Genomic DNA, 25,549 nt, shown 5'->3' with positions numbered 1-25,549 from the left:
CAGAAACTATTTTGCCCTTATTTCTAATTTTGTTGTAGAGAGAGTATAAGCAATAATAGGAAGGAACAAGGGTTTTTGCTGGTTGAGATAAGGATAGCTGTACAGGGCGTTGACTCACATTGATTTCCTGTGCGTGGGTGTTCAAAGGCTGGTATTTTTGAGTGTTGTGATGCTGGGTGTCAACCACAGGGTCTTGTGCGTGCTAAGTAAGTACTCGACCACCAGCCAAAGGTTGGTGCTCTTAAACATGTCCGTGCCCAAAAGAATATAAGCTCCATGAAGTTTTTGTTTTGTTGTTCTGCTTTGTCTGTGCTGATGCCATAGTCCCTAGGCCTCATGGGTGCTCCATAAATATTTATTGAGTGAATGAATGCCCCAGATCAGGGAATTCTATGTTTTTAAACTTCAAGTTCCTATCCATGAGTAAAAGCTCTTTTATTTTACATCACAGTGAAGTCAATGGTACTGTCAGCTGCTAAAACAACAGCTGAAAGAAGAGCTCATTGATTCTTTTTCCATTTATAGATGTCATTAAAGGTTTTAACACGCAAGAAAACTAACAGCTGCTGCCTTGTTTAAACAATAAATGAGTCATTTCTCTCTACAAGTAACACCTAACATTTGAAAAGATTAGTAACTCAGATGCAAGCACCCACGATATGACATTTGAGATTCTTCCTTACTAGTGGTCAATTTATAGTTTCTTTCACTTAAAAAGTACCATTAAACAGAATTTATGGCAGCATTTTATTTTTGACCTAAGTTATTATAACTCTATCCCTTAAAGTAGAAATCCTTTTCCACTTAACTGAAGAAAGCCATTTATAGCTTTTGATCAGTGGTTTTTAGTAAACTCAGATTAGTACAAGGTTGTGGTATATGTCTATCTATGGTTGTACATTTTATCACATCTTATTTTGAGTGTTTTTACACACTCATTCCTTTCCCACCAGAGAAAGTAGGCTCCTTTGACTAACTTGAATTATTTTGTCAAAGGTTCTATACCTCTCTGGTGAAAGAGAGCTCACTAAATTTTACCTAAGAAACCAGAAAAAAATAATGTTATTTTTGAAAACTTCAAAGAAGTTTCAGTGAATATAAACAAGAAGAAAGCCAATAAATGAACAAAACAATTCCTTATAAGATAAACATAATTTTGCCAAAACTAAAATGAAATCATTCACAAAATAGCATTCAAAACATTAGAGGGTAATATACACCATCTTAGTTAAATTTTTAGTTTTTACAAAAATGATCCACTAAAAATGACATGTTTAAGGACTATAAATTGTCATACATTTGGCTTACATTTGGGTCTATGTGATATGTATTTAAACCAGATTTTTATAATTTATAAAGGAGTATTTTGATTATTTTGTAAGAATGAACTTATTCTTGTAAATAATACTTTCAAAACATTAAATGGTGCTGCAAAATTCTTTATTAAACCCAACATAATACAGTCATTTAATATCTGAAAACCAAACTTTACAAATATTAAGTATAACACAGACATTTATTTATAAACTAGATACATTTCAATTACAATTTTAAATACAATTTTTATAAAACTGGCAGTTTTCTAAATGATTTTTCCTTAATTATTAAAAAACTCTTTCTTAAAAGCTTTAAATTCAAAGCTCTAAATATAAAAACTATTCCATGCCTTATAGCAGGCAACTAGTATCTGTGCTCTTGAGATATCTTTAAATAGAAATTCAGCTCAACTCAAGATCAACTCATTACTTCCCAAAGTCCCCGTAGTGTGAATCCATCCTTCAATTTCTCTATTGCAAGCCCCAGTTCTTCTGAAAATACAGGTTCACGATCTTGTTGCTTTTTGGGAGGTAAGAGGGTGAGATGGGAACAGAGAAGGCAGGCAAGGAAGAGGAAAAAAACAAAATAGGTTTCACATAAGTTTGTAAATGCTAAATCTTGGAATGTAGAAACTTTAAAAAATATACTAGAGGTAAAATATCCTTACCTTATTACCATCAGCAAAATAAGCCTATAAGACAAAAAAATTATATTTCACATGCTTGATATATAATAGATCAGTGAGCTAAGGAATAGTTAATTAATTTTGACAGTGATTTTGAAATTAAATTATTTCACATTCTGTATGTTTTAATGTTTTTCACTCTTATCTCAACAATGCTAGCATAAAAATTTATTTCTTCTGTCAATCAGTATTAAGGTCTATAAGCTTTATGCTTTAAGTTCCAAACAAATGTGCTTTCTAGTTAATGTTTAACTAGTATTGTTAACCTGAAAGGAGCTAAAAAGAGTGACTTGGGAGCTATAAAATTTCTTCTCTACTTTTGATTTAGAAAAAGTTTCTGGCAAAACAAAACAAATGCAATCAGTATTGCAGTGTATCAGCAAATGCATGTAGGTGGAGGTAGTGATAGTTTATAGTTAAATATTTTATGCCAATTTAATATATTTGTTTGAAAACATTTGTTACCACAGAGGTATTCTGATTAGATTCACAGACCACAGTATGAAGAAAGCATTATTATTATACTGGCTATTAATTAAATAATGCCAACTGGAACAGGCGTAGTTATTGTTCTACCTTCTAAAACAATGTATTTATAGGTTAGTGGAAATTCATCTTATAAAAATTAATTACTGAATGTGTAGATTTAAAATTAATTAAGTATAATACTTAACATGTTCTATTCTCAAGTATGAAAAACCTTTGTCCCATATCTCAAATTCTCTGAATAATTATTCTGAAACTATTTCCTAGTTGGTAATTTAAAAGCATTATCACAAAAGAAGTTCTCTCACTTAAAATTACCTTCAAACTCATGTCAAAGTCTCAGTTTTACAGTGTTCCACATATTTACATCATTATTGGATTAAACATGACTCCGATACAAATCATAAGAAATTTAAAGGTTCTCTTTTTTTTACACTCACCACAAAAGCATCTGTGTGGTCATTAGAGTCTATTTCAACATCATCTTGAATCTGTTCGACTGTCAGAGCTTCAAGAGGCTGTGGCTGAAAATCAAGATGTCAAAATACATCAGTGACAATATTAATTAAACAAGTCACAGAAAAATGTTCTGTGAGAACTGTAAATACTGGTTAAAGGAGAGTACAATTATAACCACTCAATGTATAGTTTACATTCTTTCATTAAAACTAAGTTGAGTAATAAAATTAGTTAAATCTAAGTTTTTAAATCTGAAGTCAACATCATCAAAAAATTAGAATGGGAAATTTACACATATTTAGTATACTTAGAGATATTATAAAAGAAAACATTTTTACCTTAATTTTCTTTCACACAATTAAAAAATTTGATGTAAATAGATCTGAATATATGATCTTACATATATACATACAGGCACACACACACATGTATAAATATATAGAAAGAACATGACTGTAATAGTGGGTCTGTCTGAGGGGACTACAGAGAGGCAGGAGAGAAAAAGAGTGATAGTGAATAATATTGAAACATACTGCATCTATGTATGAAGATAGTATAATGAAATGCACTGAAAGATGCTGAGGGATGGCGGAGTGGCTCAAGTGGTAGAGCACCTATCTAGTAAACAAGAAGCTCTGAATTCAAACCCCATTAATGCCAAAAAAAAGGAAAAAGAAAAAGAAAGGAATATAAGTCCCATGAGACAGAAGAAGTTGAACAGGGCCATTGTACTGAGCAACCCAGGGGAGTACCATTAAACTACATAATAAAGTCTATGTGACTGTTTCCTAGAGCTGGGCAGTGCACAGCCTGAACAACCATATACTTATGGCTGTGCAGATAAGGTGGAGATGGGGGGTCTCACGAACTATTTTCCCAGGCTAGCCTTGAACCACAATCCTCTCAATTTTAGCTTTCCTAGTAGCCAGGATTACAGACATGAGCCACCAATGCCAGGATTGGTTTGCTGTTTCAGCATAGTCAGGGAAGATCTCTCTGAAGACTTCAGAAGGCATACATTGCCTTCAGAAGGCAATGTATATACATGTAAGTAAATGTAAAAATGATAAAATAAAAGGAGAAAGAAAAAAAAGAAAGTTGTGAGTCATCCATAAAAGTACAAGTTAAAGAAGCTGGAGGAGTAGGTGATATTACTGAGGAATATGCAGAGAAAGGACAGTGAAAAGCAGAATGCCTCACTCCTTTCAGAGGGCATGAAGTTGTAACTCTGCTGCCCAGCCTGCTTCCTGATTTCTGTCATCCAATAGCAGAAGGAGAAATAAGAGATAATGGCTGTGATATGGCTCAACAGGCTGAGTACCAACAGGGACACTGACGAGAGGGGCAAGGGGACCAATATTAGGGTGTACAGGTGGGGGCCCCAGCAAAAGAACAGAGAGCAAGGGAAGCTGTGATAGTGAGGGACCAAATTAGGGAGGGCAGCAAGGCCAGTGACAACTGAGCAGATGGAGAGAGCCCCCTGATAACACAGTTGGTGACTATATCAGTGATGGAGCAGACAGTGGGGACTCACCAATAGCCTGTGGAAAGTGCCAGTGACAGACTGGATGACAAGGATCCCTGCTGCAGAGGTGAGTTGAGTCAAAAGAGAGTTGATACACCTAGACAGCAAGGATTGTTGCTACAACCAGAAGTCATGAGGTGGGCATGATACACAAAATATTTCAAAACGTGGTGCGGTGGCATATCTGTAGTCCCAATACTACAGAGGCTGAGGCTGAAACAGGAAGATTGCTTGAGCTCAGGAGTTGGAGATTAGCATGGGCTAATCAACAAACAAAAACCCATAAATATTTCAAAACTAGCATGGCAGAGGCACTAATTAACAGGAATAGCCACAGGCCATGTTGATGGGCAGACTCCTGGAGTGGTTGCTGTGTGGGAATAGGGTTGTATCCACATAGCCTGTAAGGTTTTTCCAAGCTAATGGCAGCTGACATAGAATAAAAAATAAAGCTAATGGAGCGAGAGACTCAAGTCTATCTACCTCAGAGGAGTTCTGCAATGGAGAATGATCTGCTCGCCTAGAGGGCAGCATGGAGGAATGAAAAATGGAAGCAACCAATTAGAAGACAGGCAATAGTTACCAATTAAAGATAGTCCAACTGAGGTGAGGCCATGCTCACTTGACAAAGTCTGTGTATCAAATTTAAAGTTAAAATGTACAAAATGTGTTTATACTTGCATTTTATAGGTAGCATAAAAGCAATTCAGCAAACTCCATATTTCAGATATGGAACAAATTACCTTTTCTTCCATTTCATAATTCACGCCAAATATCGGGCTGGCAGAATAGACTTTGTGAAGTGAATTGATTTCTTTAACTGATTCCTGTAGTTTTTCCACAGGATCTATTTTAAAGCCAAGAACATATCCTCCACTCTACAAGATAATGAAAACGCAAGCCTGAGGAATAATATTTACAGTATATGATAAACTATAGCTCTAATTGCTTTTATTTTAGACCATAATATGTAAACTAATTTTTTAAAAATTAAACTTACTATGAAAAATTTTAGGCACATATGAAAAACAGAAGGTACAATGAGCCTCCACATGGTCACTGAAGAGCTTCAAGCAACATATGGCCAGCTGAGTTTCACTTTTAACTTCTCCCTTACCTGAACCCTCACCCCTCAGGATTATTCTGAAGCACGTCCAGGTGTCACATAATTTCATTTACATATATAAGATGATCTTTTTCAAGATTTAAAAAAATGCATGGCAGACTGGGAAGGCCAAGGACACTAAGTTGTTCTTGAACTGTCCTGAAAAGGACTAGACCCAGTAAGAAGAAAAGAAATGGCCTATTTGAGGCTATCTCTTTGAAGAGTTTGGAAGGACACTTGACTATGATAGGCTGTCAGAGAGAAGTGTTGAACAAGATAATGTGCATATGGCACTGGGTACAGGTTCTGGGATACAGTAGATACTTAATAACTGGCAGCTACAGACCTTGAGAAAAGAGTGAGTAGATATTCATGCTTAAAATTAGAAGTGATTATATAAATCATTTTGTAAAAAATGTATTCTAAATGTTTTATTTAAATTATTTCTGAAAAATATAGCAGAATAGGGGTATAGCAGTTTATAATTAGACATATTAGTATAATCTGTGTGTGAGAATATAAAATCTCAAAATATATGTATAATTCTCAAGGAAAGTTGTGAATCACTCCTAGAATTAAAAAATCTAGTCCCACCATATACTAGTTGTGAGACCATGGACCAGGTTCCTAACTTCTCTAGGCCTCAGTTTCCTGGACTAAAAAAGGGGGAAAAATGGTAACATCATGGAGTAATTGGATTAAAAGAATATATGAAAAGCATTTAGCATAGTGATTTGATTCTGTCATCAATAATAAAAGTGATAATCATAATGATGATGATTAAATCTGTCCAACAACAACAAAACCACAGGCCAACCTGGGTATGGTGGCACAGGCCTGTAATCCCAACACTCAGGCGGCTGAAGCAGGAGGATCATGAGTTTTAGGCCATCCTGGGCTACATAGAGAGACCCTGTCTCAAATCAGTCAATCAAACAAACAAAATATATAGGCAGCATTCTTCCTATAGAGACAGTTACCATAGACTTCAACTACTTCATATACCTTCATGTTATAGCTAATATTCCTCTCTGATGTAAACTGGTTACTACACAGATAAAACTAAAAACTTACACTGTTTTATAGTTTTTAAAATTTATTAAAGATTAGTAAGGATGTAAAATATCTTACCTGCTTAGAACTTTCTATGACAAGAGCTAAGCCAAATTTTGAATCTCTAATTTTTATTGAACGCTAAATAAAAAATGAAAAAGAAGAAAATGCATGTTTTTTATTATCCGATAATAGTGACTGTTTAACACACATTTTTAAACTTTTACACAGCATCTACTTTTCATAATCCAAACTATAGAAGTCTCCCCTTTCCTTTGCTAAACCTCCACAGACATCAAGAAAATAAACCAAGACTCATACTGAAAACAAGTACTATATAGAGAAGACATCTTTTCTGACTTAAATATCCCTCACTTCCAGGGAGTCAACAACTTTTTTGAATATTTTACACAAAAAGTGAGTAATATTTTAGTTATGGTAAGCTAGTGTCTTTTGTGGCACCTAAGGCAGGATTTGTTTAAAAGTCACAGGCACCTCCTGTTTCTCACATCATAGATGGCTAACCTCTAAAAGAGCATTAATTTACATTTACTTATTTATTTATTTATTTATTTACTTATGGTGCTGTGGATTGAATGCAGGGCCTGGTGCATACTAGGCACGTGCTCTATCACTGAGCTATACCACAACCCTCCATTTATTTTTAAAAAATAAGTTTTGGGCATTAATCACTGGGCACCAAGAAAGTCTGGGACAATCAAATATAATTAACACCAGCTTCCAGTGCAATGTGTGACTACTAAGACAGATCATCAGGAGATGGGAGGTGGCTCCACTAGCCTGGGAGGTGGGGAGGGGGTGAAGAGAGAGAGAGAGAGATCAGGGCAATGGCTGAGGCAGAGAGCTGAAGTTAGAGTATGACTGCTACAGTGACAAGCTGTGATGGTATCAGATGGCAAGCTGGGTCAGGCTGAATTCATTCCAGAGGCCATATATGGCAACTCTATACTTAAATAACAAAAAATATTCTATTTGAAGAACAGAAAGCACAGGTTGTTTACTATTCAGTAATTATTCAGCATAAGAGCGGTTAGGTAAGCTGTACCACATATAAATACAGTATAAAACAGCAACTAACAATACAAGCACCAATTTATCAAACGCTTTTGTAGACTGTCATATTTTCCCAGCCTTGATTACAAATCCTCACATTCCTGACTGGAGACATAGCTCAGTGACGAAGCGCTTGCCTGACATGCGCAAGGCCTGGGGGTTCAATCCCAGCATGACAAACAGAACAAAACAAATGATTATATTTCTTCAGAAGGCCAGAAATAATTTTCTTCCTGTTGAATTCTGTCATTATCCATTCCATGTGTTGCTTTCCTCTACCAGACTGTAAGCTCCTAGGTGTCAGGAAGTGTGTGTTGCCTCATGACTGTTTCCTCTAGCACCTAGCCCAGAGTAGGTGCTCAGTATTTAGCAAATGAATGAATCAGGTATTTTAAAGTAATGCAGAACTCAAACAATTTAGCAAAACATAGGCTTGGGAATGTTTTTCAAAGAATTATCCTTTTCATAGGCCAAGAATTCTCTTTTTAAAATTGAAATATTCCAGATATCACATATACTGTACCTACTCAGTAAATAGTAATAAAATTTTTTAGTAAGACTACTTATACTCTACAATAAGGGTCATTATCATAGGATAACCTCACACTATTTTCATTAACTATTTTTATGTTCTATAAGCAGTTTCTTTATAAACTTTCATGCATGGAGTTTACTGTTTCTCTCACTGAATCACATATTTATCACAGCAGCAGCAGAGTGAAAATAACTTTGTACCTACTCCCAAAGCAAATTGGTCTCAGATGTAGTCAGTTCTTATTCTAAATTTTAACAGCTTTATGTGAATGTAATCCAGAAGTGTCATCACTAACGATCATTTTGCTCCCTTTCAATTAACCTATAGTATGAATCCAGCTGTGTTTCATTGTGTATCTGAATACAATGAAAGAAATTCATTCACAAAACTAATGCATTTTGGCCTCAAAAAACGTTTGGAGCAGAAAGTGACAAGAGAGTCAACAGAAAGCATGTGAACCAGTGTGCTAGAGGCATGCCTAGGATCCACCATTTACCCGCCTCACAGAAAGGTTGTAGAAAGCTCTAGAAGCTAAAGACCTTAACCAGAATCTAATAAAGAAACACCTTACACTGTATGGTAAGTATTTACCATTTTAGAATCTAACATATTTCTCTCTTAATAGCAGATTAATAATGATGCTGTTGTCCTTGAATGTAAAAAATACAATTAAGTCTTTTCTTTGGTGACATAGTACATTATCAACATTTTAAAAAGTATGCTTTTTTAGAATTAACCTAGAAGGTAACACCCACACACAGGAAATCAATGAGAGTCAATGCCCTGTATAGCTATCCTTATCTCAACCAGCAAAAACCCTTGTTCCTTCCTATTATTGCTTATACTCTCTACAACAAAATTAGAAATAAGGGCAAAATAGTTTCTGCTGGGTATTGAGGGGGTGGGGGGGAGAGGGAAGGGGTGGAGTGGGTGGTTAAGGGAGGGGGTGGGGGCAGGGGGGAGAAATGACCCAAGCTTTGTATGCACATATGAATAATAAAAGAAAAAAAAAGTATGCTTTTTTTAATAATCACTGTCACATAAAAAGAGAAAGACAGAAAACTAACCCTTCAAATCCCACTAACTGTCATTAACTATATTATTTATTCTACATTTAAATAAGGTAACCAAAAAGTATATACTTACGATTTGCAAGTATGGTATACTGACATTAAAACTGTCATTCATATTTGCATGCCACACAATTCTCACGTTGGTAATAAAAAAAGTTCCTAAATTTCCCTGGGAAATGAGAGAAAAATCAATGATCATTTGTTTGGATACCTAGTCTCTATTTTCTAAAAGCCAGGATAATTTTTGTATCACAGGAGCAGATTAATGGCAGAACTGAGCATTATGGAATATCAATGACTCCAATATCAAAGCAGTGTAATTAGATGACTGACAGCCTGGACTCTGAAACTATTAATCATTTAACTCTCATTATAGTTAAAACATCTGTATAGTTTCTGACCATAGGCAAACTTCTTGGTGCATTTTGTCAAATATAAAAATGGAAATTTGATTAAATACCCATGTAAATAAAGCCCATTGCACAGTACCTGTCACATAGTAAGTATTTGGTAAATTTTACATCTTACTGTAATTACTATTCAAAACATGAGACAAATCAAAGCAAAGGAGTTGTGCCAAGAGAGAGACAAAACATATATGATAACCCCCATCAATTCACAAGAGATATTTTTTGACTTTTCAACAATAACTATAGATCAAAACTATTCTCTAGCTATAGGACCTTGCAACATCCATTCAAAATTATTCCAGTATGATAGCTAAATAGTCTCAAAAAATCTTTAAGACCTAATGACACAGCATCAAAGTTATTTGTCTATACCATTTATCATTCTCCACCTCCACCCAGTCTCCCATCCCATTCAGAGGAGTTTTCTTTATTTTATCCTTGGAAGTTGGGCATAAAACAACAATCGAACCCAAAAGCCTAAAGAGTTTTGTTCTGTGATATCAGATTTGAAACATCAGAAGTCTTTACCTCAGCTACCTCCCTTACACCTATTCCTGTTTAGGTAGTTGGTCCTTACCCAAACTGCCCTTTTCTTTGTTAATAAATCACTCTTTACTATGCTATGACATTTTGTGGCTCTTTTGCTACTACTAGGGCAGCATCCTAATCTTAGGTGTTGTACTCAAGAACCAAGGAACATATGGAACACCTCATTCACTGGCAACATTTTGATGCTATGATTTGGATCTGCAAAAGAGAAATGGGAAAGAGCTTCCTACGTTGTTATACCTCCAGAAAGAATTCAGCCCCCAGTCCTCAAGCAAAAATGTCTTATTATGCTTGGCCCCAAAATACCCCAGAAGTAATCCAGGCCTACCAATAGGTCTTTAGATAAGAACACCATATGATACACATGTATATTAACAAATGTGTTTTTGTAAGTTGTTATTGGATAGAGGAGACATTTACGATTGCTTTTCTTCCTGGGTCTTCATTGAAAGATGGACATTCTGCAGAAGTACAACTCCTAACAATATAATCTGACCAGTGTTTTGAGACATATCCTACATGACAGACAGAGTTAAACTTAAAATGGACTTCAGGTAAGCCCAGCCTAAAAACCATTCCTTCTAAGCCTCTTAGTTGCTTTAATTAGGCCAAAGGGGTCTTATTGGGATTGGCTCCTGGCTGCTGTTTACTTCACCCCTGATGGGTGGAACATTTTATTCCTGCGACAAGGACGATTAAAGCTGAACTGTTCAGATACAAACAGTTCCAGAGAGAACTGTTTCAAGAGAAGGGAGGATGTTGTCAGAATCAAAATGGAGTCAACTGGGCATGATGTTTCATGCACCTGAGTCCCTGAAACAGAGAGTTTCAGGTTGTCCTGAACTACTAGTAAGACCCTGTCTCAAAGCCAACAGCAAAAATGAGTCAGTTGTGCCAATCCTTCCAAAAGTAACTAAAGCCCTCCCAGTCTCCTTTGACAGAAGGCAAACTCTTGGATGGGGATAAAGGAGGATGATGGAGGGGGTGAATTTAACTAAGATATATTGTAGCACTTTTGTAAATGTCACAATGTATCCTTCGTACAAAAATATGATAATAAAAAATAAAGAAGAAAAGAAGGTTAAACTCTTTTGACTTAGACTCCCTCTGTATTCTGCTTTATAATGGCACTTCTATCTTTAGTCTTAAACAAGAGCTCTTTTTGCTTGCATATTTTAGCCATAGTAACTATTCCCTTCTCAAGTATTAATTTATCCATGACCTATAAACCTATAAAGCTAGCTTGGTTAACATCCTAATCCCCCATGACTGAAAAATGTTTAAACACAAGGGGGTCATAACAGGCACTTAAAACTGCTTTTGCAGTCTGGAGGTATGGCTTCTGCCTAGCAAGTGCAAGGCCTTGAGTTCAAACCTGAAAAAAATCAAACAAACAAAAAAGCCTGCTTTTACTAAAAACAGTGACTCTTCACATGGGCCTGCAAATACTCTACCTCCATTTTGTAGGAGATAGGCATCTCCTTTGTGCTAAGCCATTGTCTCCTCAGATCACTTCTGATTCCGGAAACAACAGGACTGGTAAATAAGGTTCTTGTGATGACAGGCAAATGTACTTACACCACTCTGTCCTCCAGATACCAACAACTTTCTTATCCCGACAGGGCCCTGCCTGACCAACCTTGAAACAACGATCACCTGGAGTACACCTTTGACCAAATCTCCTGCCCCTGCTCCTCTCCTGCTACTTGTCTCATTTGGGCTTCTAATCTTTAACACCCTTGTTAATTTTTTCACCTCAGTTACAGATGAGGTTACAGAGTCTCCTCATTCTCAGACAGCACCAACAACTTCCCTTTCCCTCTTGGATATGACATGGCCACTTTATTTTGTGACGACTATAGTCCTGCTGATCCAACAACAGGAAGATTATATTAGCAGCCATCTCTGCCTGAGCCTAATCAACTTTCCCATGTCCTGACAGACGGCAAGACTCTGGACCTCTGAGCACTCCTATTGCCCCTGTCAACAGGAAGCACAATACCCCTGAAAAGAATTCAAGGTCCCGCGCTCTGGATGGGGGAATGTTATTATAGGCAGGTGGGTGGGCATGAAGCAGGAAGAGTTCATTCTAAAACCCCAGGTGAGCCTGGGCTAACATTTAAGACAATGGTCCTTTATCTTCATGAAGTCCACTCCCATATCATGGATGAATCAGGAAGGGCAAAGAGGATGGAATGTGCAGGAATATGCCTGCAGCAGGCATACGCTCAGGCAGCTTCTGCTCAGTGGCAAACAATTTGGGAGGGCCACAAGTAGGAGGCCCTGATTTTTTCCATACCACCTAGTATTCCCACCCAATTGGATAAATCCCCAAATATCCACAGCTTTCAGGAAATCAGCCCTTACTTGAACTGCCTACTTCAGCCCTTAAAGTATAATGTCCCTGTTGAAGAAGTTGGTCCTTACCTGAACTGTCCTTTGCTCTGCTATTATATCACTGTTATGTTAAAAAAAGAAATGATGACCCCATTCTCCAATTATAAATAAACAAAAACATGTGAAGTATATATGTACTCCCTCTCCACTCTTATAAGAAATTGTAATACAATTATTCTTGGCCCAAATTTCATTTAACTCCTTATTTCATCATTTCCTCTTATGTAGATAATGACAACTTGCAAAACTCCTAACGACTTCCTAAAAGAATGTATTTTATGTTTCATTACTCTTCAATAAATTCAAGTTAGGCTGATGATAGCAGCCTTGTTTTTAATAAAATGATGTATGTCATAATCCTTTACCACTGAACTATACCCTAGCTTTTATAAAATATTTCTGACCCTTGACCTAAAAGATGAGGCGCTCTTCCAATGGGTCCTGTTCATATCCTATAGAACCTTTATCATACTTAAAACTAGAACTTTTCAAATGAGCAAAGTTAATTTACAGTTTTTATTTGATTTAATGCTTAACAAGTGACTCTTTGGGGCTAGGCATGGTGGCCCACACCTGTATCCCAGCTACTTGGGAGGTAGAGATTAGGAAGACAACAGTTTAAGGACAGCCTGAGCCAAAAGTGAGATCCTATTCTCAACAAGTAAGTCGAGTAGGGGTACACATCTGTAATTCCAGCTACTCAGGTGGTGAAGGAAGGAGGAGCATGGCTCAAGACAGAACCAAGGCAAAAAGCATGGACCCTATCTGAAAAATAACTAAAGCAAAAGAGGATTGGGGGTTGTGGCTCAAGCGGTAGAGCACCTGCCCACACACTTCAGCTCAAGGCCCTAAATTCAAACTCTAGTGCTGCCAAAAAACAAAACCCCCCAAAAACTACCTTCATTCAAAAATGCTATAGTTTTTCCACAGTGGTTAGCAGGCTAATCTAGATTGTAATCCACGTAAAGGCTGAAAACTATTCCTGGTAAGAGATACATTTTTCTCTAGAAATTGATGTTACTTAATCCAACCATTAATTGCTTCCATGTTCCAACTGATCATAATTTCAAGAGAAAATGGAAAGTTACAATGATAGATTTAAGAGTCACCAAATGAGTGGCATGGTGACCCATGTCTGTAATTCTATCACTCCGGAGGCTGAGGCAGGAGGATTGCAAATTCCAGGCCAGCCTGGACTACACAGGGAGACCCTGTATCAAAAAAAAAAGATCACTTACTGAGTTATATGCTTAGCTTCCTAACGACCAGATTAAAGCCAGGCATGGTGGCACATCCCTATAATCCCAACATTTGGGAGACAGAAGCAGGAGGATTACATATTCAAGGCCATCTTGGGCAACACAGTGAGACTCTCTAAAAATGAAAAAAAAACCAAAACCCAAAAAACAAAGGCCATATTAAAAGACTTCTGTGACTGTCCACACCATAGTTCTCCACTAGTATAAGTAATCAAGAGGCAGCGCTCTCCAGGGTGGTGTAGAGTAAGGGGGGAGAGAGGGAGTATGGCTCTGGGATTAACTCTTTGGGGCCTGTGCCTCTCAACGATGAGTGAAGGGAGACTGAACTAGATGATCTCAAAGGTCCATTGCCACTCTCAATTCTGTACAGGACAGAAGCTGCTGAAAAGAGCATAAAACCATAAAAACAAAGTATTACTTCATATCAAGAGCTGTAATGCTAATTTATCAAGAGCTATAATGCTAATTTTAAGAATTAGAGTCAAATAATTATACAAACCCAATAAGAAATGGAAAAATGATTGCTGAAACAATCTCAAAGGTGTGTTAGTTTGTTGCACAATACCTGATCACTGGATAAATTCCATACTCCATTGATTTTATCATATACATGTTCTTGTGGTAATAACCTTAGTTGCTTGTTTTGAATTAGTGCACTTCTCAATTTAAAATCACGATACATTTTAGAAGTTTCATATGCTCTGTAAAAAGAAAAGACCAATCCAAACTGAAAATGTGGTTTTCTTAGGTTACGTTTACTTATCTACTAAAATATCTAGTTATTAGTATTTATGTATAGCACTCAAGTAATTACTACGATAAATTAAAATTTTTTTTTCAGCTGGTCATGATGGTACATGCCTGTAATCCCCGCACATGGGAGGCTAAGGCAGGAGGATAGTGAATAAAGCTAGCATAGGGTTGGGCTCAAGTGGTAGAGCACCTGTCCAGCAAGGGTGAAGCCCTTAGTTCAAGCCACAGTATTGCAAAAAAAAAAAAAAAAAAAAAAAGCCCAGTTTAGGTTAGTAGCAAACCCTGACTCAAAACACAACAATAATTTTTTTTTCTTTTCAATGCGGTTTGGTGATTACACCTTTTTTAAAAAAGCCATTTTAGTGCCATATCTACACATTTCAGTAGCCTATTCCTTTCTTTTGTCTTCCTACTTTAGTCAAAGTCATCATTATTCTTTTGACACAAACAGAAGTCCAACAGATGCTTGCATCTCCCTCTGTTGAGAAAAATGAATCTGTACCAAATTCAAAGAGTATTCTGGGGGGAGAAGGAGAGGGAAAGAGAAAGAATAAAATCCTTATCACTTTTCTTTCCATATCATCCTACTGATAATTAACACAAAAAATTCCTATTGATAAACAACAACTGTTAATTCTAATTTCATTCCACATGCAAACAGGCTAATTGACCCATTTAATAAAACTAAAGAACATTCTTAGCCGTAGTAGCTTACATAAATAACTTAATAACTTACATAAATGATAGTATTCATTCTTAAATGTCATCATCAATGCTGTCATCATCACTACTTAACCAGTGGAGAATATGGAAACTGTGTTACAAATTACTTTACTTATACCAGTAAAGAAAAGCAGCTTCCTGCTCCCTTTGCATACCACTAAAAGCTTTTTATTCACAGTACCTTCCTGCTTTTTGGTGGTATGGGTTTGACCTTAGGGCCTTATGCTTGCTAGGTAAGCACTTTACCACTTGAGCCATGCCCCCAGTCACAATACTTCAAGTGAAATAAAAAGTTTAAGTTTAATACATGCCTATGAAAACTGAAAAACATACATTGTTGTTTTTGTGATGTGGGGATGGGACTCAGGGTCTTGAGCATACAAGGCAAGTGTTCAACTACTGAGTTGCATCCCAGTCATGAAGAACACATCCAGACAAAAACTTGTACACAAATATTCATAGGAGTCTTCATAATGGCTAAAATATGGAGCATTTTAAAAAATGGATATTCATCAACTGATGAATGGATAAACAAAATGTGGATACAATGAAATATTAGTCTGATACAAGCTACATACAACATGGATGGACCTTGAAAACATGAAATTAAAGAAGTCAAACACAAAAGGTATGGTTCCATTTATGAAATGTTCAGAACTGACAAATCCATAAAGACAGAAGATAAATTTGTGGTTGTCTGGGGAAATAGGGAGGAGGGCTTTGAGGATGACTGCCATGGGTACAGGGTTTCTTTCTGGGTGCAAGAAATAGTCTGGAATTGGATAATGAGGAGAGTTGCACAACCTGTGAATATTCTGCACTACCAAACTGTGTGCTTTAAGGTAGTAAAATTACATCATATGAATTATATCTCAGTAAAAAATTAAACCATTATGCAAATCACAAACCCATCAACAAAATTAAAAACAAAGTAAACTAGGAAACTAAGAAATATTTGCAACATATGTGATAGATAGTAGTATAATTAAGAAATGTATAATATAAGTCTACATATTAAATACATGAAAAAATTCAACATTACTACTAATAAAAGAAATATAAATTAAGCACTTAAATATCTTGCTATTTTAGCCAAGCTTTTTGTTTTGGCAGTATGGGGTTTCAATTCAGAGCCTTATGCTTCTAGGTAGGCTATCACTTGAACCACACCCGCAGCCCTTTTTTAGATAGGATTTCATTTTTTTCCCCATGACCCACCTTGGACTGCGATCTTCCTACCTATGACTTTGTTAAGATAGGGTCTTGCTAACTTTTTGCCCAGGCTGGCCTCCAGCCAAGGTCCTCCCAATCTCTGCCTCCTGAGTATTGAGATTACAGGTGTGTGCCACCATACCTGATAGTTTGCATATTTTATAAATTCCTTCAAAGGGCTTATTAAATGATAATGAAATGACTTCTTCTAAATAGCTTCATGATATTTGCAATGAAGCTTGGAGGAAGATACTGTCATACCTCTAAACCATCCTCTAAACCTTTATATCACCTAGAATTAGCTTAAAAATACTCAATAATCCATAAAGTATTACCATACCTGCGTACTGCAATCACAGAAGTAAAAAGTCTAGGACTTCCAGGAACCAAATTTGTAAATATAAATTCAAAGCGAGTAGTGTTACATTTTGTTAGTATATAAAGAGCTTCAGTTTGGCCTCGTAATTTCTGTAATGACAAATTTATTTAAAAATTCAGATTTGAAGAGCAATTTCTCATTTAAAGTGAAAACATTAATAACAAATATCTAATGTTCCTTCACTATATATATATGTATATATATTTCAATAAGATTTTTCAGACTTACAGAGTTAGCCGTCCTTATTGTAATATTCAATATGCAGTTGTAACCGATAGCTAAAATTCAAAACAAAGAATTTAAAGCAACATGATATGGTATGTTTTTCTCAATAGCATGAGAAAAATGCTACTGTAAAAAATATACACAGAAGTTTAGGCAGTTTAAAAAATTAAACATAAACAGAAATATAACTTTTAAAAACTTTTTATGAAACTACAAATTTCAGTTAAATAATTAAAAGAACTAGAAAGTCAATTCTGTCTCTTTGAACAAACAAAACTTTCACAGTATGGGAAAAAAAGGAAACAGGCTTTTCTAAAACTCATACATAGCATTATTTACTGAGATTCTTAGGGTCACTAAGTCAAAAGAAAAAGTCTAGCCAGATAATCTAAAACAGTTTTAAAAAATAAGGAAAACAAATTTAATAAAGGCCACTTTTATTAGAACTTATATCTCCTTTTTTGGGATTTCTTGAAACAAGATGTCAAAAATGAGCAAAAACTATTCAGTGTAAAAGCACTAGTCTCCTATATGTCCAAGACACAAAATGAAAAGACTGACAAATAAGAATGGATCGTTTCTTCTACATTATGATGTAGTCTGTGGTTAGTTCAGGATTTCTGAAGTTTTTTAAAAAATCCATTTAAGATTTCCACATGTTTTATAGTATTGCTTTTTTTGATACTGAAATCTACTATTCAACTTCCTGATAAGGGATGTTTTCTTTAGCATTTTATCCAAGGAGAATACTTACAAAGATTGACTCTGATTAATGCCAAAGAGTGCCAGATAATTCTTAAGTTTGTTACTAAGAGTCTACCTAAAAGAAGCAAACAAATAAAAAATTGATTAGCTTAAGTGAGGGCCCTTTTTTTTTTTGGTGGTGGTGGTGGTACTGTGGTTTGAACTCAGGGCCTCATGCATGTTAAAAAGGTGCTCTACCACTTGAGCCACTCCATCAGCCCAAGGACCCATTTTTGTACTACAGAATATCAGCAGCAACACGTATAGACATTTTCATACATATGTATTCTATGTAGTGAGAGCTGACAGCTATAGAGGGAATATAGGTATTCACTGCCAAATAGTTTGGTTGGACTCTGACTGAGGAGAAAACTGTGATATGTTTTTGTCTTGTTGGAAGGTGCTCTGGGATCCAGCAGGTCACATGTGTACAACTAAGAATAAGTATGGGGTAATAATAATTATAAAACCATTTGTTGAAATAACTCTTCTCAAAGAACTCATAGATACACTAATTCCTGTCACATGAGTACTCTTGTAGCAGTTCTCATTTAAAGGAATTTATATACTTATATACTCATTTTTTTTCTGTTAGATGAATAGGCAGATATTTAAGGCTTTGTTCTTTCAGTCTTAGCATCAGTTTGACGTCCTGACACTGAAGTACAAAGTTGGATACACTTCATTTCTCAAAGTGTGTCCTATAGAATTGTAGACCTTACAGATGATCCAAAGGGGAAAAGGTCACATGTTGAACCAGGTGTCTTAGATTTATAATATCATTAGCATATTAAGATAGCTTTTTTTTTTTTTTTTTTGCAGTTCTAGCGTTTGAACTCAGGGCCTTGTGCTACCCCTTGAGCCACTCTGCCAGCCTAGGATAGCTTTGAGAGATCCTGAAAAAACAAAACCCACTGAACTTTGTTAGATACAACAATTTCCAGCAAATTATAATCATAGTTTCTTTGATGAGTAATCTGTAGCCAGATCATATTCTTTCCTCCCTATAAACCTCTTAAGTTTAAAATCAGAAAAACTAGGCCTGCATGAATACTGAAGTGAGCTGGGATAGAAAATGAGGCTCTAGGAAAATAAAAAGGAAAGCATTCTCAATGGAAAGTATGGAAAATTACAGACTCTGTCTGTCAAATAAGAAGTAACCCAACATGGATGGAGTGTACAGGTCACACAGGATATAGAAGACAAGGCCATTCAAAGTAGAGCAACAGAGGCTTATTTACAAAAGGACTTATTGCAAAGGTATGGGTGGGGTATTAAGAACCATAGGTAAGTCAGCAGACCTGTCCCCAGGTTAGGCCCAAAGGGTCAAGAGGAGGGAGCAGTTAACATAATCTCCAGACTCCTTCCAAGGCAAAGTCCTAGGGAACTGACAGAGTTGAGAGGAGAGCCACGGTCAGCTCTCACTAGGAAAAAGCCTGGAAATAAATAGGAGACCACACTCTCAGGCTCCCTTTGATCTTTTGCCACACCATTCTAAATAGAAGCCAGAGCACAAGAGAAGCCTTTGATGTAAGAATACAAGTCATCTTCCCAGGGCTAGGAGAAAAGGGTGGAGAAAGGCACTGGACTTGGAAGGGCAAATGGAAGAAAGACAGTGGCACAGACAGTAAGGTTGTTATGGACAAACTAGAAGTTCTTCAATGCTAGGCCAAGAAATTCAGAGTTAGACCCATTAGCAATGGAGGCAGTGGAGTTGAGGTGGAGTTTAGGATTGGAATTGAAGAGGAATAAAAACTTTTAAGAAGAAAATAAAATGCGATCCTAGTAACTTAGGAAGCAGTGTAGGCAGTTTGGTTCATCACTTAGCAATGTGATCTTGGAAAGATTAACTAACCTGTCTGTTCCTCAGTTACCTCATATGAAAAATAAAAGATAATAGCATCTATTTTATATTTTTTACTATTAAATGAGATTTTATATATATTCTATTAAAAAACAGAATAATGACTGGCAATTAGTAAACATTCAAAATGTTGAGCTGTTATTCTTTTTCATGATTTAATTCTTGCTTTGTTACCCAGGTTAGTCTTGAAGTTATCGGCTCAACTGAACCTCAGCCTCCTGAGTAGCTGGGACTACAAGTGTGTGGCATAACACCTAGTTTAATAATATTTTAATGTTCTAAAATCTCATTTTTATGATTTTTTAAAATTATAGGTACAAGCTGGGTGTGGTGGCTCAATCCTATAATCCTAGCTACTTGAGAGGCATAGACGGAGAACTTTGGTTCAAGGACAGCCTATGTAAAAAGTTCATGCGACTTCTCACCAATGGTTGGACACAGTGGTATGGGGAAATATAAACAGGAGGATCGTGGTCCAGGCCAGCCTGGCATAAAGCAAATCTCAAAAAATAACCAGAGCAAAAGGACTGGCAGAGTGGCACAAGTGACAGAGCACTACCTTGCAAGCAAGCATGAGCCGAATTCAATCCTCAGTGACACCAAAAAAATTTACAGACACATTGATTTATGGATTCCTTAGGCAACATTCTGTCTGTACAGCTGTGCTATGAGCCCAAGACATTGACTAATGCTTTAATGTTTTCTATTAGAGTATCCCAGGAAAAATTAAGGAGTAGAAGTTTGCCTTACAAAACTGCCAACTCTGTTTATCCCTTTTATCTGCTCTTCGTATATCTTCTATCAGTCTCTGGGATTCTTACGTTGCCTCTTTTCTCCTGAAGAACCCCTTCCTACAGCTCTGAGCCCAGTGTTACAGGTCTGGACTTTTTTCTCTGTCCTCCCCAAACGCCTGCTGTCCCTGTTTTTCCTAATCTTCCAAACACTGCCTTTGTTTCATTCTCGTATGGTTTCAGTGCACAAAGATAATCTGGTAATTTCATTGCTGGGTACCTAGAGTTGAGATGGATGAAAGGTGCTAATCTTCCAGTTGTAAAATAGGGGCTCCTGAACTTGAGAATGCCATAACTTGGTCGTTTTCAAACTGCTGGGAAAGGAGGCAGATGGTTGGAAGGCAGGATTCTCCTTTTCTTTTCTACCTCCTTATAACCCAGCACTGCTGAATACTCCTGTAAAATTTCATTAAACAAAGGGTTCTAAGGTCTGTGCACACATGTGCGTACACATACAGAGTTATTTTTACTAAAAGTAGGAATTCAGGTACTGTGATGGAAAATTTTTGGCCAGGGAGGCTTTTTGCCCTCTCTATTCCAAAGTACCAGTACAGGATTCTTCATTGAATGGATACTTGATAAATCAAAAAAATGGGGCTTGGGGAGTGACTCAAGTAGTAAAGCACCTTCCTACTAACTGTGAGGCCCGAGTTCAAACCCCAGTACTGCCAAAAAAAAAAAAAAAGTTCTATTACCTACAGTCTCTATTTGTACTGGAGGATGGTCTGTCACATAAGGCATTTTAAAAGCTACAGAACAACAAAACTTTCTCTTGACTTCCTCAAGTTAATTCAGGTTTCAGCAAGATATAGTCATCATGACAGCAGGATTATTATTCCACCCTCGAAGGTACAAACCAAGACTTTTTTTGCTGCTAGATCTTCACACTTTACCATCCCTTGGTCTAAATGACACCAGTAAACATTTCAGAAATGTGATCTAAGCATCCCTTGAAGGATGGGCCCTACCCATGGACAGGATCTGCCTGTAGCTGGAGTGATGACAGGTTCCCCTGAAAGAGAAGGGCTTTGCAAGGCCTGATGCTCACATGCTACCCCAGAGATCAGAAGAAAGCCTCGAAGAGTAAGAAGTCACCCACCAGGCTGTAGTGAGCATGTTCTGCCCCAAGGGTCACTGTTCCTTCCCCAGGACATACTGATCCTTTTATCTGAATGAGGTGTATTCCTCTTCCCCACCTCCTCCTCTTTCTACATTTCCCTCTCCTCCAAAGAAACTTTTAGAATACACTATGTTGCCATTCTTCATATTCTATTTTTTTTCCTTGAAGAAGAATAATGATTCTTTCAAGACTTGTTGATCACTGGTCACTGGTTCCATAGACAACTGATATATGAGTCTGGACTAAGTTCTAGCCTTGAGGAAATATGGTTTGGGAAGGACTCTAGAGTCCAGCCATGGCTGTTCCTCAAGTCTCACAGACTTTCCAGAACTTATCCTACAAATAGACTTCACAGTTAGCACTAAATTTTCTCTCTACGTCAATCTTAGGGAATCTGTAGGTGTCAATCTTAGGGAATTACGCATTACTCCTGGATTTCTTAAAGTGAAGCATGGTCCATATGCCACACTATTGTCTACGTATGTTCACTATCCCATGTCCTTTTGAGGAGACAGATCAGAACTACTCCATGCCCTTGGAGGGTTCCTGGAGTTTTAACAATTACATTGGATAAAGCTGATGTCAGAACCAGGACTTACTGGTGGACTGAAGTTTAGGGAGAACCTGGGGTCCCTGTCTCATACCTACTCTTTCTTTTATTTAAGTCTGAGAAAATCCTGTGCATTTAACTCTTCTGTTCTCACAACTACATTTACTATGATGTTGTTTCATATATTCCACAGCTAACATGAATTGACATTTATAAATAAAGCCAGAAATATAAAATACTTTAGAAAATATACTCACCTCTATCCCCATTATTTCCCTTGGTGTCTTCAATTGAATCTAAACAATCAATAAGGACTTCTCCAGGTCTTGTTTTCATTTGTCTAAAGTAAACATGAAAGTTCAAGTGTTATAACTACAACCATGTCTGCTCACAACCTACTTAGGAAGAGAAGAGACATATGCATATAAAATAGCTAACCAGTATAAACAATACAGTATCAAGTTCCCGTGCAATTGAAAATATGGTCTTTAAGAATCTCCACACCCTGGAGATCAGTGGAGTCAAGAGTGACCACTTGGAGTAGGCCAGAACTAGAGGAGGGGAAGGATTTGGAAGAGTAAGTGAAAAGAGAGCAGAGTCTCTTGTATTTAAAGATCGGGGCACATGAGAAGACTGGCCTGACTGGGAAGACCGAGTATTGGGTAGTGAGAGAAATACAGCTGAGTAACTAGGAGAAACCAGATAATGGGGAACCTTCAGTGCTAGTCTGATGGATATGGGGTTTATTCTGTGGACAGTGGAGAACACCCAGAGGTTTCGAAGTAGAGGAAAGAACTTGAGGCAGTTATAGAAGGAGTTGTATGCAAAATGTTTTCAGGAAAACAGATGCATGACACAAAAGGAAACAGAAAATGAATAGTTTGTTGACTGACAGAAGTAGCTAGGATCTGTAATCCTAGCTACTTGGGAGGCTGAAATGGGAAGATCACAGTTTGAGGCCAGCCTAGGCAAATACTTCACAAAACCTTATTTCCAAAATAACCAGAGCACAATGGACTGGAGGTGTGGCTCAAGCAGTAGAGAGCCTGCTTTGCAAAAGTGAAGCTCTGGGTTCCAACCCCAGTCTCATGAAAACAAACAAAAAACCAAAAACACCCCAAAAAACAAAAAAAAGAGAAAGAAAAGAAAAAGAAAAAAGCAAGCAAGCAAGCAAACAAACAAAACTCTCCAAAAAACAAACTTGTAGACTATCAGGTAGAGCCTTGTAGTAAATTTGCAATAGAGTCAACTCAAATTAGCTTGAAAACACCAATATGATCATATCACTTCCTGCTTAAAAGCCTTCCATGTCATCCAACTGCCTAGAAATTGAAGTCTAAAATCTTCAGCTCTCATTTCACATTCTGGCTAACCTACCTTTCTGTTTGTACCTTCATCCCTTCCCTGCCACAGACCCCATCCTCTAGCTAAAACTGCTCCTAATATTTTGTTTCTTTCTTCCCCTCCTCCCCCCAACACTCTCTCTCTGTCTACATGGACAAGGCCCTGCTTATCCATCAGGGTCCAATTCAAATATTTCTTCTTTAAGTCCTTCCCCAGGTGCAAAGAAATGTTCTCTTTTTATGGTTCCCAACTTTTTGTTCATTTTTCCCTGAATTGTACTTGCTACATCTATTATAGTTGTCTGGGTACAAATCCTGTACTATAATGGAGAGGGAAATGAATATTATTTCCTATTGTTTTTGTATTTCCAGGGATCAGTACAGTAACCAGCATATGGAAAGCATTTGATAAATGTTTAATAAACTGAAAATGTTCATGAAATGAGAGTTTTTGTTTGAATTAAGACCTCTCCTCAAAGAATGATAGAAAAAGCCATCAAATGGGTGTGATGTGTAAGTATGGTTTATAATTTTATAAATCTCTTTTCCTCCCAACTTGTTAAAGGATGTAACACCATGTAAGGTATCCAGCCACAACAAAGCCTGAGAAATGTCTCAATATTTCATTTTTTTCCTCTGTCCACGATAAGGAGCCATACGAAGGGGCTAAAAAGCTTCACTCCATTAATCCAAGAACCTTAGCGCTAATGCTGTCCAACACTTAATATCCAAGAGGCATTTTTTTTTCCTGGGCAGGAGGTTTCTAACCTATTTTTTTTTTCTTTAAAGCACGATAATTTCCAAAAAACAGGGCTTCTGTGTGAAAGGCTGTAAAAGAGGGCTTCTTCTCCCAGTTGATTTAGATGGCCAGTGGACGGAAGCTTGGCACGGACACACTGTTTGTGCCTGGGAACTGTGAAGAATGTCGCTCCCTACCCCCGACTTGATAGGGAGCGTGCGGAGGTCGTTTATCCCAGGGCCCGCGATGCGCGTGGTCGTTCCAGGTCTAGCTACAGAACCCGCTTTCCCCACGACTCTTCCTGCTCGAGTGAGCCAGATGGTCCAGCCATCCGCTTCCCGGCCAGGACAAGAGGAGGCCGCGTTCCTCCGGGGTGCCACCCCCACCTCGCCAGGCGAACCCCCGAACTCGCGCCGCCGCGCCCCAGTCAGGCCCCTGGGAACCTCGGAGACTCACTGCGAGTACAGGTCGAAGCGGACCTCGCGGTCCTCCCACAGCACGTCCAGCACGGACATGATGACCGAGGCCCGCGCTGTCCTCCGCGCCGGAGGCCCCTCGCGTCCCGACCTCCGCGTCCGCCGGCTCCTAGGCAACGGGCGTCGGCTTGGCGTGTACGGCGGCCGCCGAGGCCCACGCTGCCCCGAGTAGCGCGTGCGCGTCACTAAGCAGGTTCAGGACCCCAGGCAGGGGGCGTGCCTGGCAGACGCTCGTCCTGTTACCATCTCGCCCCTCCGCCATCTCCCTCCTCCGTCTGGGGCGCTGTCCCCCTCAGGTCCCAGCAGGGGTCCCTTAGCCCCTAAGTCTCAGTTCTCACGTCAGCTCTGGCCGTCCCTCTTCTGTGAGCAAACCAAGGACAGGCACCCCATCTGTCTAGCTCACCGCTTTGAACAATGCCGAGCATACGGTGGCACCCATTTAATAAAACAGTAAATATGTCAGTAAATATGCATAGATATAATTCATATAAACAAAAATTCTGCGGGGTACTCAATGTTTTTAGGAGTATAATGGGGTCCTGAGATAAAAAGTTTAATAACTGCAGCTTTAAATTATTACCTAGGGGTTGGGGGTGTAGTTCAGAGCTCAAAGCTCTGGGTTCCGTCCCCAGCATTCCTACCCCCCCCCCCCCAAATATTATCTAGCTCATCAGGCTATGTGCCAGGTCCTGAGGGTGTTAAC

General features: G+C 37.8%; 1 protein-coding gene across 2 annotated transcripts; it reads right to left on the bottom strand.

Moving 5' to 3' along the window:
• Positions 1-1,430: 1,430 nt before the first annotated feature.
• Positions 1,431-24,983, bottom strand: Bbs5 (Bardet-Biedl syndrome 5). Of its 2 annotated transcripts, XM_020167979.2 has the most exons (12): positions 24,827-24,983; positions 22,546-22,628; positions 17,974-18,039; positions 17,223-17,272; positions 16,956-17,083; positions 14,493-14,628; positions 9,386-9,481; positions 6,709-6,771; positions 5,216-5,350; positions 2,929-3,012; positions 1,985-2,008; positions 1,431-1,836 (listed from the first exon to the last, which is right to left on the bottom strand). In XM_020167979.2, exons 1-12 carry the CDS (start codon positions 24,883-24,885, stop codon positions 1,735-1,737), a joined length of 1,026 nt encoding a protein of 341 aa, XP_020023568.1. In that variant the 5' UTR covers positions 24,886-24,983; the 3' UTR covers positions 1,431-1,734. The 2 variants fall into 2 exon arrangements, with proteins under 2 accessions (XP_020023568.1, XP_073927149.1); XM_074071048.1 differs by lacking the exon at positions 5,216-5,350.
• Positions 24,984-25,549: the final 566 nt, after the last annotated feature.

This window comes from Castor canadensis, chromosome 4 (genome assembly GCF_047511655.1).
Source record: "Castor canadensis chromosome 4, mCasCan1.hap1v2, whole genome shotgun sequence".
NCBI lineage: Eukaryota > Metazoa > Chordata > Mammalia > Rodentia > Castoridae > Castor > Castor canadensis.
Note: the sequence above shows the minus strand (reverse complement) of the source record. Positions and strands in the feature narration are given on the sequence as shown.